The sequence below is a fragment of the Schistocerca gregaria genome, chromosome 2, assembly GCF_023897955.1.
Source record: "Schistocerca gregaria isolate iqSchGreg1 chromosome 2, iqSchGreg1.2, whole genome shotgun sequence".
In the NCBI taxonomy this organism is placed as follows: Eukaryota; Metazoa; Arthropoda; class Insecta; order Orthoptera; family Acrididae; genus Schistocerca; species Schistocerca gregaria.
In genome coordinates this window covers 503,557,144-503,572,330 of record NC_064921.1, presented here as the reverse complement: position 1 = coordinate 503,572,330, position 15,187 = coordinate 503,557,144, and the positions used below count along the sequence as shown (strand labels likewise).

Here is a 15,187-nt window from a genome sequence, read left to right as displayed (position 1 = left end):
GTTGGTAACACTGCTGGTAACAGCGTACTCTCGATATCAGTTATAGCGTGCGAGTGCAGTGTCGGTTTTGAATGTGTTGTTATGGAAACATGAGAGTTTAGTGTCCACGTGCTAGTTTCTTTCTCGCTTTGTTTTAAACGATATTATCAACATGAAGATAGAAGAGGTGAAAAGTACCGCAAAAACTCAGCGCATATCCGCACACAGTCATATTAAAGGCCTCGGGTTAAATGAAAATGGTGAAGCAATTCCAATGGCTGCTGGATTAGTTGGCCAAGAAATGGCACGGGAAGCTGCTGGTATAGTCGTAGATATGATTAGGTCAAAGAAAATGGCCGGGCGAGCTTGCCTTTTAGCTGGGCCGCCAGGAACTGGAAAAACTGCAATAGCGCTTGCTATAGCACAAGAGTTGGGAAGTAAGGTGCCATTCTGCCCAATGGTAGGATCTGAAGTGTTTAGTTCGGAAATTAAGAAAACGGAAGTGTTAATGGAGAATTTCAGGAGAGCGATTGGATTACGGATAAAGGAAACGAAAGAAGTATATGAAGGTGAAGTGACAGAGCTTACACCTGTTGAAACTGAGAACCCATTGGGTGGTTACGGGAAAACTATTAGCCATGTCATAATTGGTCTTAAGACTGCCAAAGGAACAAAACAACTTAAACTGGACCCTTCGATATACGAATCATTGCAGAAAGGCAAAGTTGAAACAGGCGATGTAATATATATTGAAGCTAATAGCGGTGCTGTCAAGAGACAGGGCCGTAGTGACACTTACGCAACCGAATTTGATCTAGAAGCTGAGGAATATGTTCCATTGCCAAAGGGTGACGTTCACAAAAAGAAGGAGGTAATACAGGACGTTACTCTTCATGACTTGGATGTAGCAAACGCCAAGCCACAAGGTGGACAAGATATTTTGTCCATGATGGGGCAGTTAATGAAGCCCAAAAAAACAGAAATTACTGATAAACTGAGAAAAGAAATCAACAAAGTCGTCAACAAATATATAGATCAAGGTGTAGCTGAACTTGTGCCAGGTGTGTTGTTTATTGACGAAGTTCATATGCTTGATATAGAAACTTTTACATATTTGCATAGAGCTCTTGAAAGTGCAATAGCCCCTATAGTTATATTTGCTACAAATCGTGGTCGGTGTGTGATTAGAGGTACAGAGGACATTATATCACCACATGGTATTCCATTGGATCTGCTTGATAGATTGTTAATTATAAGGACACTTCCATACTCAAGAGATGATATGGTACAAATATTGAAGTTAAGGGCATCAACTGAAGGACTCCAGATTGAAGAGGAGGCGTTGTCTCTTCTTGGTGATGTGGGTACTCGCACTACATTGAGATATGCTGTTCAGCTCCTCACTCCAGCAGCTCTGACTGCAAAAGTCAATGGTCGCTCAACGTTAACAAAGGATGATGTTCAGGAAGTGGCTGAGTTATTTCTGGATGCAAAGTCTTCGGCAAGAATTCTTAGCCAAAATAAAGAAAAGTACATGCAGTAGATTTTAGAAATGCCATACACCACACAGCTGTAAGTAGAAAGAGAAAGAATTCACAAAAAGATCTGTTGTCAGGACAGTACTGTAGCTATAATGCTGTGCTGTTATGTATGTGAAATTTGATCTTTTATGAATGAAAAAGAAGAAAGTGACTGAAACAGCTCTTGCAGCTTAAATCACATTGGTTTGAAGTGGATTGTGTTCTGTCTGCAGTGAATATACCTAACGTAAATGTCCAATAACTGGTTGGATGAGGGTGGACACATGGAAATTTTCACATAGTACACTGCTAATCAGATATTTGTGTAATTCCTTTAATGTGTGTTCATTTTTATGTTGCTTGTGTATTTAAACTAGATGTGGTGAAATGTTAGTTTCAGTTAGAAACACTTTACTGAGGAAATACCAAGCTCACAGTTTGCTGTTGTATCTGTATGTCACTAAAATCACCTGCAGTAGCTTGGCTGTACTGTATGTACATGTCTGAAGAGAAGCAGCAAATGTGTGGATGATTTAACTATTTGTTTAATTAAGCATAGGAGTTGATGTAACATATTAATTTCAGGACTATGTTTGTATTATGACATTAGCACACCAGAAATGTTCAGTACTTGGATTGTCCCCTTTCTTTAAAATTGTGTAGTATATTGTTAAACACAGATGTATATTGTTTGAAATATGTTCCCCCCTTTGCTTTGCAAACATGTAAAAGATACATTATCATCTCTGCAAGTTGTGTACCAAGAAGTCTAATGAATATTTTGAAAAATAAAAAATTAAAAGTTTTTATTCTTTTCAAGTTGTTGTTGTTGCTGCTGCATCTGGAGGGTGGTCAACATTTCAAGATATTCACTAACAGGCATTAGGCCTGCTATTCATACTACTTCTGCTTGGTTTTTATGTTATCATTTTAGTTTCACAAACAAAACGAATGTATATTTCAAGACTGCACAAAAAACTATTAGCTGTTTTAATTGCTGTCTAATATTGCTAAATTAACTTTACCAGTGTGAAACAGTTGTACTATGTATCTTCCTCCTTTGCTGATTAAATGAAAACAAAGTAAAAGGATGCAAAATAAAAATACAAATGGAGACAAAAAAATTATTTGCTAATTTCTGGAAACATGTAATTGACTAAGAAATATCCACTTTGGTAGTGGGTAGAAAAAGATGGCATGATAATTTGAGGTCTTTCATTAATGCAGAAGTGTGATGAAGTAAAATGTGGTAGGCTATTCCACACATTATTGATTGTGATGTTGTTGTGGTCTTCAGTCCTGAGACTGGTTTGATGCAGCTCTCCATGCTACTCTATACTGTGCAGGCTTCTTCATTTCCCAGTACCTAGTGCAACCTACATCCTTCTGAATCTGCTTAGTGTATTCATCTCTTGGTCTCCCTCTACGATTTTTACCCTCCACACTGCCCTCCAATACTAAATTGGTGATCCCTTGATGCCTCAGAACATGTCCTACCAACTGATCCCTTCTTCTGGTCAAGTTGTGCCACAAACTTCTCTTCTCCCCAATCCTATTCAATACTTCCTCATTAGTTATGTGATCTACCCATCTAATCTTCAGCATTCTTCTCTAGCACCACATTTCGGAAGCTTCTATTCTCTTCTTGTCCAAATAATTTATCGTCCATGTTTCACTTCCATACATGGCTACACTCCATACAAATACTTTCAGAAATGACTTCCTGACACTTAAATCTATACTCGATGTTAACAAATTTCTCTTGTTCAGAAACGCTTTCCTTGCCATTGCCAGTCTACATTTTATATCCTCTCTACTTTGACCATCATCAGTTATTTTGCTCCCCAAATAGCAAAACTCCTTTACTAATTTAAGTGTCTCATTTCCTAATCTAATTCCCTCAGCAGCACCCGACTTAATTCGACTACATTCCATTATCCTCGTTTTGCTTTTGTTGATTGTGAAACCAACATTAATTAAATTTGTTTGGCTATAAATCAATCACAATGTGTTTTCAGAATAAAAATTTGGGTAAAACGAACGTATTTTGATACAGCCAATGTTGTATTTATAACTTAAGAGTTGTTGTACATTATTGTTGTTCTTGCATGTCACTTGCCTGTAATAAGTGTGCTTTTATGGATGTTTTTGTTGGTATTCTGTGTGTTTCTAAGACCATATAGTACCAATTAAATCCAGCGAGTTTCGGTCAACACAACCATTGTTTCATGGCACATTTGAATTAACTCCCAAATTGGGATCTGTTCTTGTGTTTCATACACAGTAACTAGAATTGTTAAAACAGAAATTTGCATCACCAAAGAGTAACTTTTAGTGTGTGCCTGAAATGCAGTGCCTCACAGGACTCGCGATAGAATCTTAATGATAGAAGTATGCAAATAAAACCACCTTGGTTCATTACAGTTCATAACTGTAAACATTATTCTGATGCTGTATTTAGCTTCTATAGGAATCAATAAATATTTTAAATTTTGCTGTATTTGTATTCCTGTGAATACATTACCTCCAATTCATTGATGGAATATAACAGTACTTGCCATAAATAACTAAGGATGTGTTAGTTATTAAGTTCTGTAGACTACACTCATTAAAATGTGTAACCTGTCAACAGATTTAGGAAAATAATACATTTACTTAGTGAAGATATAGCTGGTTATTTGCATGTTTACATTAAACTTTATATTTATTTGAACCACTAAACTGAAAGAAACAATATCATTAACAAATTCCTATATGTAGAAGGAATTGTTCAGTAAAGATGATTAGAATGATTTTCATTGTCTGGGAATGTCTTCATATAACTGGGTTAGTAGTCACATATTTTTATGGTCTTATAATGAGACCTCTTTTGTGTGACAGTCAAGTTTTATGTTGTTATATTCAGAAGTTCTACTACTTACCAACAACTGACACAAAAGAATGAAGAAACTGCTTGGCTGTATTTAGAATTCAGTGTACAACATGTGTAATTTTCAGTGGATGCCTTTCATCAATGATTATGGAATTTCCCAGAATATTATTTTTGTGGCAGTAACAGAAATAAATGTCCCCCGTAAATAAAGTTTATGGCGTCTATATTAGTAATTTCAAACGGAGCAAAATTTGGTGAAGCATCTCTACCATGTGTTTTCTTATACAGAATTCAGTCTACATATTGCCTTTTTACCATGTTGTAAAGTTAATGACAGAATGGCTCTGTGCATTATAAACCAAGTGCATTTTCTCCAAATTTTTTACATCCTTGCCTCCACCCCTTTTGCATTCTTGCTGTTTTGTATAATTCCATGCTAACTTATTGTGTGCTTTGGAATTCAGTCATCATTATAAGAGTCCAGTTCTTTTTAACAAGGGCAATTATTCCTGAATTATTTAAATTTCAAGGTTATACTGTACCATTGTTCTGTCCTTATCAACAGTTATGAGTTCTATATGTTTTCCTTGCCACTTTTTAATCATCTGGCACTAATTCATTCTTGTTTCTCTTCCGATCAGTGAATCAAGCTGTAATATCTTAAGAAATACTCACTACTTCCATTTCTTTTTCCTGTCAACCGAGTAACGTGAAACTTCCCAATGTGGTCTCTTTGCACCAGTCTTCCAACATCATTCAATACTTTCTCTGCCGTTCATACTACAGCTGTGTTTTGATTTTTTTTTTCCCTTGGGATTTCTGTTCTCATATTTCTCTTCCATTGTTTTCCAGTTTCCATATTCTTAGTCCTCTTTCCAGACTTATGACATGCCATATCTGCATTTGCAACCAGTATCTGAAATCCGTAATTGTACATGACTCTCAACTTTTCTTTTTACATAGAAAAGTTTCCTTTCACAATCCCCATCTTTAACTGTAGCATGATCAGAAATTCAAACTTTTTTTTTTTCTACTTTCCCTCTATTTCACATTCTGCTAATCTTCCCTCATAATTTCTTTTCTATTGTATTCTGGTGGTGTTAACTTTTTATTTCATTCTGTCTCATTTATGTAATATTATGAGATATGTGACCTCATTTTATCAATTTGAACATCACTATCAGAATGACAAACAATCACAGATAATATATTGTCTCCAAGAGTACTATTTTATATCTAACAACTCTTTGCAGCAGGATATTAGTATGTAATCCATATAATTTGAATACCTGTCTTATCCATGAACTTCCCGATCACTGATCTTGTGAAAACCAATGTGGTCTTCATACCAGATCCTAAATGTCATAGATTGCTTGGCTCTGAAAAGCCTTTGAATCATATAGCTTACTCATCTGAATTTTAAACTGATTTGGTGTTGCTGCTATGACTCTTGGATGGACAAAATGCAAATTTTATGAATTTTAAACATGTTGTCAGTCAATGAGGAGAGGTGACAAATGTTTCAGAATTCTCACAACACAGAAGAGAGATCACTACGAGAAGACCGACCAAAGGTGCACACTGTATATCACTACTCAGTAAAGATCTGATGGACCAAAATACTATATGCGAGTTCCAGTTTTCTCCAAACCAGTGAAGTGGAACAGCATGAGCTTAAAATAATTTGTAAATAAGCACTAGTTGCGCATAAACACATTGTCAGTGACTATGGAGCCCCAACATGCCATTTTGCAAGACACGGTGCATCTTTTGAGTCCCTGTTGTAGTGGCAATTGTCAGTTTGAAATGGTTTTGATGTAGCTCTCTTACTTCTTTCCCTCTCTCTACAGAAAAGCTTTCCTTGCTATAGCCCATCTACATTTTCTACTGTCTCTACTTCTTCCATTGTAATTTATTTTTCTTCTCAAAATCAAAACACTTCTGTTACTATCAGCAAGCATTTCCTCAGCACCGACTGATTTAGTATATCTACATTCCATTGCTGTTGTTTTACTTTTGTTAACTTTCATTTTACTACCTCTTTTTCAAGACACTAAGCATGCTGTTCAACTGCTGGTCCAAGTCATTTAAAGTCTCTAACAGAACTACAGTCTCATTCCCTTTCCAGCTTGCTTAAGAAACAGGATAGGTTACAAGCCTGTCTAACTCCTTTCTCAACTACTGCCTCCCTGCCAAGTCCTGTGTAACTAGTCTGGTTTCTGTACACGTAAAAACCTTTCATTTTTGTATTTTCTCTTGCTTTCAGAATTCCAACCAACACTGTCAAAGCTGAAAAATCAGCCAACCAGTTGGAAAAAAAGAAGAGAAGGCCGACTCTTTCTGAAGAAGAAATTTTTACAAATATCGAAAGCTAGGTCAAGGGCTAATAAAGCTTTGTTTGCAACTGGTTGACTGATTTTTCAACTTCTTCAGATTTCCACAGTTGCTGTTTTCAGCAATTTTAAGATTTTGAAATACTGTCAAAAAAATTATCTAAGCCTACAAATGCTAAAAATGTAGGTTTGTCTTTCTTCAGTACATCGTCTAAGGCAAGTTGTAGGATCAGTATTGCCTTCCATATATATCTACATTGCTCTGGAGCGCAATTGTTCTTTCCCCGGGTCAAATTCTGCCAGTTTTTCTAATGTTGTGACAATAATTCTCATTAGTATTTTGTAATGATGACTTATTAATCTGTGGTGCACTAATATTCACACCTGTCAACATGGCCTTCTTTGCAGTTGAGATTATTACTTTATATGGGGACATTTTGCCTGTCTCATGTATATGTTGCACACCAGATGGAATAGTTTTATCACAATACATTGCAACCAAAGATGTCTATGAGATGCAACAAGAACAGTACTTAACTACAATGTCCATATTTTTGTGGTCTCAGAGAGTCAATTTCGGCTAGGTCCTCTGCCTTGCATTCTGGCAAGGATATTGAAGGTATTATTATGTAGAAGGAGGAAGACTGTTATTTAAAAAAGTTGGTTTTAATTCCAATAATAGGTAAAAAGGGTCCTTACTGTACTTAAAGTATCTCCTCACCTTTAGGAACTGTTTTTTCCAAGCATCTCCTGCCACCAGCCATGCCTTTGCATGACAGTGAAATTTTGTCATTTCAGCTGCATCTTCCACTTTTGGGAACAAGGTGATGTAACTTGGTGTTAGAGATATAGAGAGTGTCCTCAAGGCCTGTAACGTCTATTGCATGTAAATATTCTGCAATAATTTTTAGGGAGTGTTCTCAGGAACCACAATTTCTATTGCCTCTAAATTTCAGCACTCTTCTTTGAGGGGTGTGTCGTGTGTTGTAATGAAGGAACCATGTCTTAATATGGGTGATTTTGATATGCTTGTTAAGTCATTTCATGTCTTCTGGGATTCCTTTGAGACTGCTTCAGTCTTCCAGTGTTACATGTTTATGTTCACAAGACATTTTTTTACATTTTTCATAACATGTTGAAATATTTTACAATTCTGTTGGTAATAAGCTTAAACTCCATGCACTGTAAAGAAGTGTTTAACAAATAATTATTTTTTATTAACAGTTTGCTTCGTGAATCTCTTTCCTTAAGATTTCTTTCAACATTGTCATGAGTTATTATTTCATTTTACAGTAGTTTCCTTTTAGGATCTTATCATCAGCAGATTACATTTAAAAATGGCCATCATGGTTAGATAAACTACTTATTATTGATATTAAACGGGGAACACTTTTTAAAATGATAACTGGATCATTCGATCTTCCATCAGAGTCATCTCCAGATGTAACCAAAAACTTTAAAACCTCAGTTCACATCTGTAATCTGCAAACCACTATGAGATGCATGACAGAGGGTACGTCCCATCATACCAGTTATTATAGTTTCTTCCTGTTACATTCAAGAACGGAGTGTGGGAAGAATGATTTTTTTTAAAGCAGTAATTATTGTAATCTTATCCTCACAATCGAGTGATACGTAGGCGGTTGCAGTATATCCTAGAGTAATCATTTAAAGCTGGTTCTTGAAACTTCGTTTCTGTCTATTTTCAAGTGTCTGCCATTTCAATTCCTTCAGTAACTCTGACACTCTCCAACAGATGAAACAAACTTGTGAACATTCATGCTGTCCTTCTTTGTATACATCAATATCCCTGTTAAATCCTATCTGGTATGGGTCCCACATACAAAAGCAATATTCTAGGATAGGTCACACAAGTGATTTGTAGGCAATTTCTTTTGTAAACTGATTGCATTTCCCCAGTATTCTACCAATAAACTGAAGTCTACCACCTGCTTTACCCATGACTGAACCTATGTGAACATTCCATTTCACATCCCTACAGAGCGTTACACTCAGGTATCTGTATGAGTTGGCTGATTCCAACAGTGATTCATCATTTTTATTTTTTTTTATTTTTATTCTTTTGTGAAGTGCAATATTTTACTTTTCGGTACATTTAGAGTTAGCTGCCAATTTCTGCACCATGTTTAACTCTAATCAAAATGAGACTGAATACTTCATTGTAGATAACTGCATCATCTGCAAAGAGCCTATTTTACTATACAACATAAATAGCAAGGGTCCCAAGCGCTTCCCTGGGATGCACCTGAAGTTACTTCTACATTTGATGATAACTCTCCGTATAAGATAACATGCTGTGTCTTCCCTACCCAAAATTTCTCCACCCAGCCACAAATTTCACTTGATATCCCATATGATCGTACTTTTCACAATAAGTGTAGGTGTGGTACTGGTTCAAATGCTTTTCAGAAATGGGCAAGAAACACTGCATCTACCTAGTTGTCTTGATCCCAAGCTTTCAGTATGTCATGTAAGAAAAGTGCACGTTGGGTATCACATGATTAAAGTTTTCAAGGTGTGGGGGAGGGCATTCTATTTGAGATATCTCATTATGTTTGGGGTCAGGATATATTCTAAGATTCTGCAACAAATCAATGACAAGGATATTGGATGATAGTTTTGTGGAGCACTTCTTTTGTAGATGGTTGTGACCTGTGCCTTTTCCTAAGAACTGGAAATGGTTTTTAGTTTGAAGGATCTACGCAGATTATAGTGAGAAGAGGGGCTGACTTAGCCGCAAATACAGTACAGGCATAGTCCATATCAATTCAGGCAGGATAGGAAAAAATCTTAACATCATAGTCTCAGATGTTATTGACTTTAGCATATGTTAAAATGAAGGACTAAGTAAGGAACACACTTTTTTTTTTTTTATTTGAAAGATAATTCCTGTATGATTACAAAGAAGCCCTCCATTTGGACTTATGTCAAAGTTCATTTACTACAGCATTCTGAACTTTTCTATAATTTATGGAAAAAAATCTTTTTTTCAATAATGCCAATCCATAAAATTTTGATTTTTTTTTCCTGTTGGTTAGTACCATGTAGTTCTACATTCCCTGAAAAGGAGAGCTTCCACTTTTAGGTTGAACAGGTTTTATAAACAACTGAAATGCTTGCTATACTTAAAACCTGTTTTATTACCACAGTATCACATAGCAGGCTTACAAAAATCAAAACCTAGCCTTATTTAACATAATTTGAGTTTTGAAAGATGAGTAAGAGACCCATTTTTGAAGCATTTTATATGGTGCCAAAATGTATGTGGAAGGTCCAAAGACTTAAAAGTTTCAATTTATACAGCTTCTGTGTACTCTGTTTTGTACTGAAATTAGTCAGGCAATGAACTCAAATTGTGTTCCACTGCTTCAGTACCTTCCTTTGATGTAGAGTGATGCCTTCCTGTTGAACCAATAGGAACTAGAGCACTTACAATCTTCAAAGCATTGTGAACAGGAAGTGAGCACTGATGGCGTTGTTGCTGTCCTTCAGCTGGAAACCTATATCCAGCAGCTGGTCCTCAGGTTGTGAATCTGAATATTATCCTGCTGTTTCTGAGGTGTTGGCTGAACGAACAAAATTTCTTCTAGCTCTTTAAAGTATGTGAAATATGAGTTCGCTCATCACTTTGAGTCCAAAAATGTGTCTTCTGAATTCCTTTCACAGGAGTGCTTTGTTTGGAACATTCTTCTTTTTCCTGGTCTCAGAATTCTTCGAATCATCTTTGGACAAAAGAACGTGGGCTGTGGATGTGTAAGATTTCATGACTCTCATAAAATCCTCAACGTTCTGAATCACAGCTGTGTTTGGTCTGGAAAGATTATGTTTTGTAGCATGGTGCTTCAGCAGGCCTCCTACACTATAACAAGGTCCCTTCCCATGATCAGTAGCACTGTATACCCAGACAGTTGACACAAGTGACTTACTCAATTCAAACACCGGGTAACAATTTTTAAAATGACTAGGAACACCACCAGAAATAATGATGATCTTCTCAACCCCTGTTTGCAGTTGAAGAATTTTGCTCATAGGTACTAAAGCATGTTCTGAGTCATGTCCTGTGTTATCACTTATAACTGCAACACTTGTTTTGAAAATGTGTCACCCAGTAAAAATAGAAATCTGGCCATTACTCTAATGATACCCTTGTGCTTCTTGCGGGAGAAATACAAACCAGTTCTCAGCAAAATCACAGTGAAGCACTAAATATGTTCTTCAGCCTGTACACACCCTTTCACTACTGCAATGTTTTTTTGTTGAAATTTCTTCAGATGCTGGTGTGTTACTGCTTTCATTGACCATTTACCTAGTTCATCAATGAAACTGTCAAAGACAACAGTTTTCTTAATTAGTTTATTTTTCTCCCATGTCGCATATGTAATTTCTGCAGAGTTACCTGCTTCATCTTCCAGGCCAAGTGTCTGTAAAGACAATCCTCCCTTTCCAGGGAAGTCACCACATTCTTGAAACAAACAATTCTCTTACTTTACGCCACATACTACTAATGACTTCACACACCCAACCAAGGTGCCACATGTCACATGCTCCAGTAAGTTCTTCAAAGTTACCACACAAAATACAAAATTCGTGCATTACACACATAAACAGACATCTCTAGGTGGGTGTGGATCTGGGCCACTTAGGTCGTAGTGCATGAAATTTTGTTCTTCCAATATGTTAAGTTGTATAGTTGCTCTTATAAATTGCAAAAGTTACTTTAATATTGTGAGTCATGTACCTCTTCACTTTCACAACTTTTTGATGTTCAACTGTTACAGTTATAGTGTCAATTTTGTTGGCACTCAGGCAAGAACAGTCCCATTTATCTTCCAGATAAATGGCTGCACTATCTGAACTTGAACTGCTTCTACAGGGTGACCATAATAGGGATCTGGTCTTCCAAAGACTCCTTTTTCACGCCCCACATTTCTTGATTTGCCTACCAAGTACTTCGATACTGATGGAATGTGGTTCAGAATTGTCTTCTTTGAAAATGTATCTGAAATAATAATTAAAACTTACACCTTTTCACTGTAGGACGCACAGTATTCAACAGCTGAATTGCTATTTGTGAAAAATTCCTGGCCAAGAGGTGCAACAGTGCTTTGGTTCATTTTCTTCTGAAGATGTAATTTCTACTTTGAAGGGTGTGGTCAGTTTTGCTGTAGTGTATTCATCCATAGCTTTAGTAATTTCTCTGTGCTTTCTTGAGGCATAGAGCTCATGACTCAACTTCACTGGCCACAGTTTCTTAACAGGACTAACACCTACCTCTGTAGTTGACTGATTCAGGGTATTTAATTCTTCCTCTATTGATGCAAAATCTGCATCAACTGCACCATTGGAGGCTTCACCTTCTTCAGATACTAAAAAGTCATCACTGGAAACATCTTCATTTTGAAACAGTCTTCAATCGAGGCACTTATTCCCAATGTGAACAAAGTCTGTTTTTTTGTTTGTCTTATAAATCACTCTTTTATGGATATGTAAATAGTCAGCACACTTCACTCTCCTGTGGCCCCAGTCATATGACATTTTGAACAGTCCTTTTCCCGAAACACACTGCAACTATGTCAACTGGCAAATTCCTCAAGAAAACACAGAACTCAATGAATGGTCTCAGATTTCTTGGAAGCCTCTTCAGTAAACAAATTAGCTCTGGACAACTACAATAAAGAAACCGACAATGAACGACCACGACAAGAAACTTCAACAAAATGTATGAAATATCTGCAACAATAAAAGCAAAAAGAAATTATTGCAACAAAGAATGTGATAAGAAATAACTGCAACAAAGACAATAGAAATAGACATTGTAACAAAGAAATTAGTAAGAAACAACTTCACTGAAGACATACATTACGCTTGAAAGTTAAAAAAAAATGATTTTTTTACAATGAATCCTGTTCAATTTAAAAGTGGAAGTTCTCCTTTAAACAAAATATAGTACTACATGGTACTAATCAACAGAAAAACATCTACCTTTTCTAGATTGGCACTTTTGAAAAAACGAAACAAAAAAAAAAAAAATAATTCAAAAGGCGACAGTAAAAGAACTCTGACAGATATATCCAATCGGAGGATACTGTTGTAATCATAAAGCAATTATCTTTAAAATAAAAAAAAACTCTAACAAAATATCTAGAACTATTACAGATATACAGCATTTTAAATTTTTTTTTCCAAAATTTGCACATTCAAAATGGTGTTTGCAGTGTCATCTTTGGAGGCCTGTATCCCGGGGCAGGAATTTTTTTTGGAGAAAACAAAAAAATATCTATTTCTTATTTACTTCTGAATTTTACCATATGCTAAATTCAATAACATCCGAGACTTTGAATGTAACCCCCTGCCTGAAGTGGCACCAAAGTTAGTGTCCAGTCCCAGTGAATGAGACAGGAACTGAAATTGAAGCTAGCAAAGCAAAAGCTGGAATGCTTAACTCTGTTTTCAAATTTTCCTTTACGAAGAAAAACCCTGGGGAATTGCCAGAATGTAAACACTTCATACCGCTGAAAAGATGAATGAAATAATTATTAGTGTCAGAGATGTTAAGAAACAGGTGAAATCCTTCAAACTGAACAGAGCTCTAGTGCTCGGTGGAATCCCTGTCAGATTCTATACTGAATTTGCAGCTGAGTTAGCCCCTCTTCTCACTATAATCTATGGTAGATCCTGCAAACAAGAAATCATGCCCAGTTCTTGGAAAAAGGTACAGGTCACGTCCATCTACAAGAAGTGTAGTAGAAGTGATCCACAAAACTACTGCCCAACACCCTTGTCATGGTTTTGTTGCAGAATCTTAGAACATATCTGAGCTCAAACAGAATGCCCTCCTCCATGCCATGAAAACATCGATCATGTAATATCCAACCTGCACTTTTCTCACATGACATACTGAAAGCTTGGGATCAAGGTAGGCAGATAGACACAGTATATCTTGATTTCTGAAAAGCATTTGACTCGGAATCACACCTATGCTTATTGTCAAAAGTTTGATCATATAGTGTAGCAAATGAAATTTGGGACTTGATTGTGGACTTTAGGTAGGGAGGACACAGCACGTTATCTTGGATGGAGTATCATTGTCAGATGCAGAAGTAACTTTTGAGTGTGCCCCAGGGAAATGAGTTGGACCCATGCTATTCATGTTGGACATTAATGACTTTGCAGACAATATTAATAGTAAAATCGGGCTTATTTAGATGATGCAACTGTCTATAATGGACTGTCTGAAAGAAGCTGCATAAATATTCAGTCAGACCTTGATAAAATTTCAAAGTGGTGCAAATATTAGCAACCTCTTTTGAGTGTTCAAAACTGTAAAGTTGTGCACAAAAAAAGAAGAAGAAGAACATAGTATCCTATATCAATGACTCCCAAGTTGGAACCAGCCAACTCATACAATTACCTGGATATAACACTTTGTAGGGATATGAAATGGAATGATCACATAAGCTCAGTCATGGGTAAAAATGCCAAGACAGATGCAAGACTTCGGTATTTTGATAGAATACTGGGGAAGTGCAATCAGTTTACTACAGAGATTGCTTACAAATCATCTGTGTAACTGTTTCTGGAGTGTGGGACCCATACCAAATAGGAGTAAGAGGGGATAGTGAACGTATGCTAAGAAAGGCAGCATGAATGGTCAATTTGATCAATGGGAGAGTGTCACAGAGATTGTTACATTCACCTGCTCTAATTCTTCGTTGATAGTCCTCGGTGTTGACGTACTGCATTGTTATACTGGCTGAAAAATGGAGGGGGGGGGGGGGGGTTGCAAGTCCAACACTGACTACTGTATATGATGTAGCTGACAGTTGCTTTTCACAGTTCTTTTCTTTCACTGTTCACAGCCCCACAATATTACAGTTACAAGGTGCTATCCAAAATTTTCAGGACTGGTGCTGCCACCTATTGAAAACCTTACCTTTGGACTAATGGTCACCATTACCCTCGATGTAGTTCCCATCTGCACGTACACACCAGTCACAGCGCTTCTGCCATTGGTCAAACGTTTTCTGGAAGTCCTGTTCTTTGAGAGTGTTTTATCACTGCCAGCGATGGTTCTTGAATCCTCTCTAGAGTGTTGAACCGACGGCCTTTCAGCTAGACTTTCAGTTTTGGGAATAGCGTGAAGTCGCAAGGTGCCAAATCTGCAAGTGTGGTGAGTTTGGTACAGCCGCCATGTTATTTTTTTGCCAGAAAGGTTCTGGTGGGCAAGGACGTGTCACAGGGTGCGTTGTTGTAATGCAGCAGCCAGTTTCCTTGATACCAAAGTTCGGACTGTCGCCGCTGCATGTTTTCATGGAGCCGTTGCATACGTAACAGTAGTATGTAGGATTCACTGTTTGGTTGAGTGGGACAAATTCTTTGTGCACAATTCCCTTGGTATCAAAGAAAACAATGATCATGCTCTTCACCTGTCTCACTTTTTTGGGTCTTGGGAGAGCCCGTGC

The 15,187-nt window shown here is 36.9% G+C and overlaps 1 protein-coding gene across 1 annotated transcript; it reads left to right on the top strand.

Moving 5' to 3' along the window:
- The first annotated feature begins 3 nt into the window (after window positions 1–3).
- Window positions 4–2,304, top strand: LOC126328615 (ruvB-like helicase 1). Its single transcript, XM_049996054.1, has one exon. The coding sequence runs from the start codon at window positions 152–154 to the stop codon at window positions 1,520–1,522; it is 1,371 nt and encodes a 456-aa protein (XP_049852011.1). The 5' UTR covers window positions 4–151; the 3' UTR covers window positions 1,523–2,304.
- The last annotated feature ends 12,883 nt before the right edge of the window (window positions 2,305–15,187 follow it).

What these genes read in the sequence shown, in the direction of transcription:
- LOC126328615 (XM_049996054.1), top strand. Translation starts at nt 152, where the DNA reads ATGAAGATAGAAGAGGTGAAAAGTACCGCAAAAACTCAGCGCATATCC.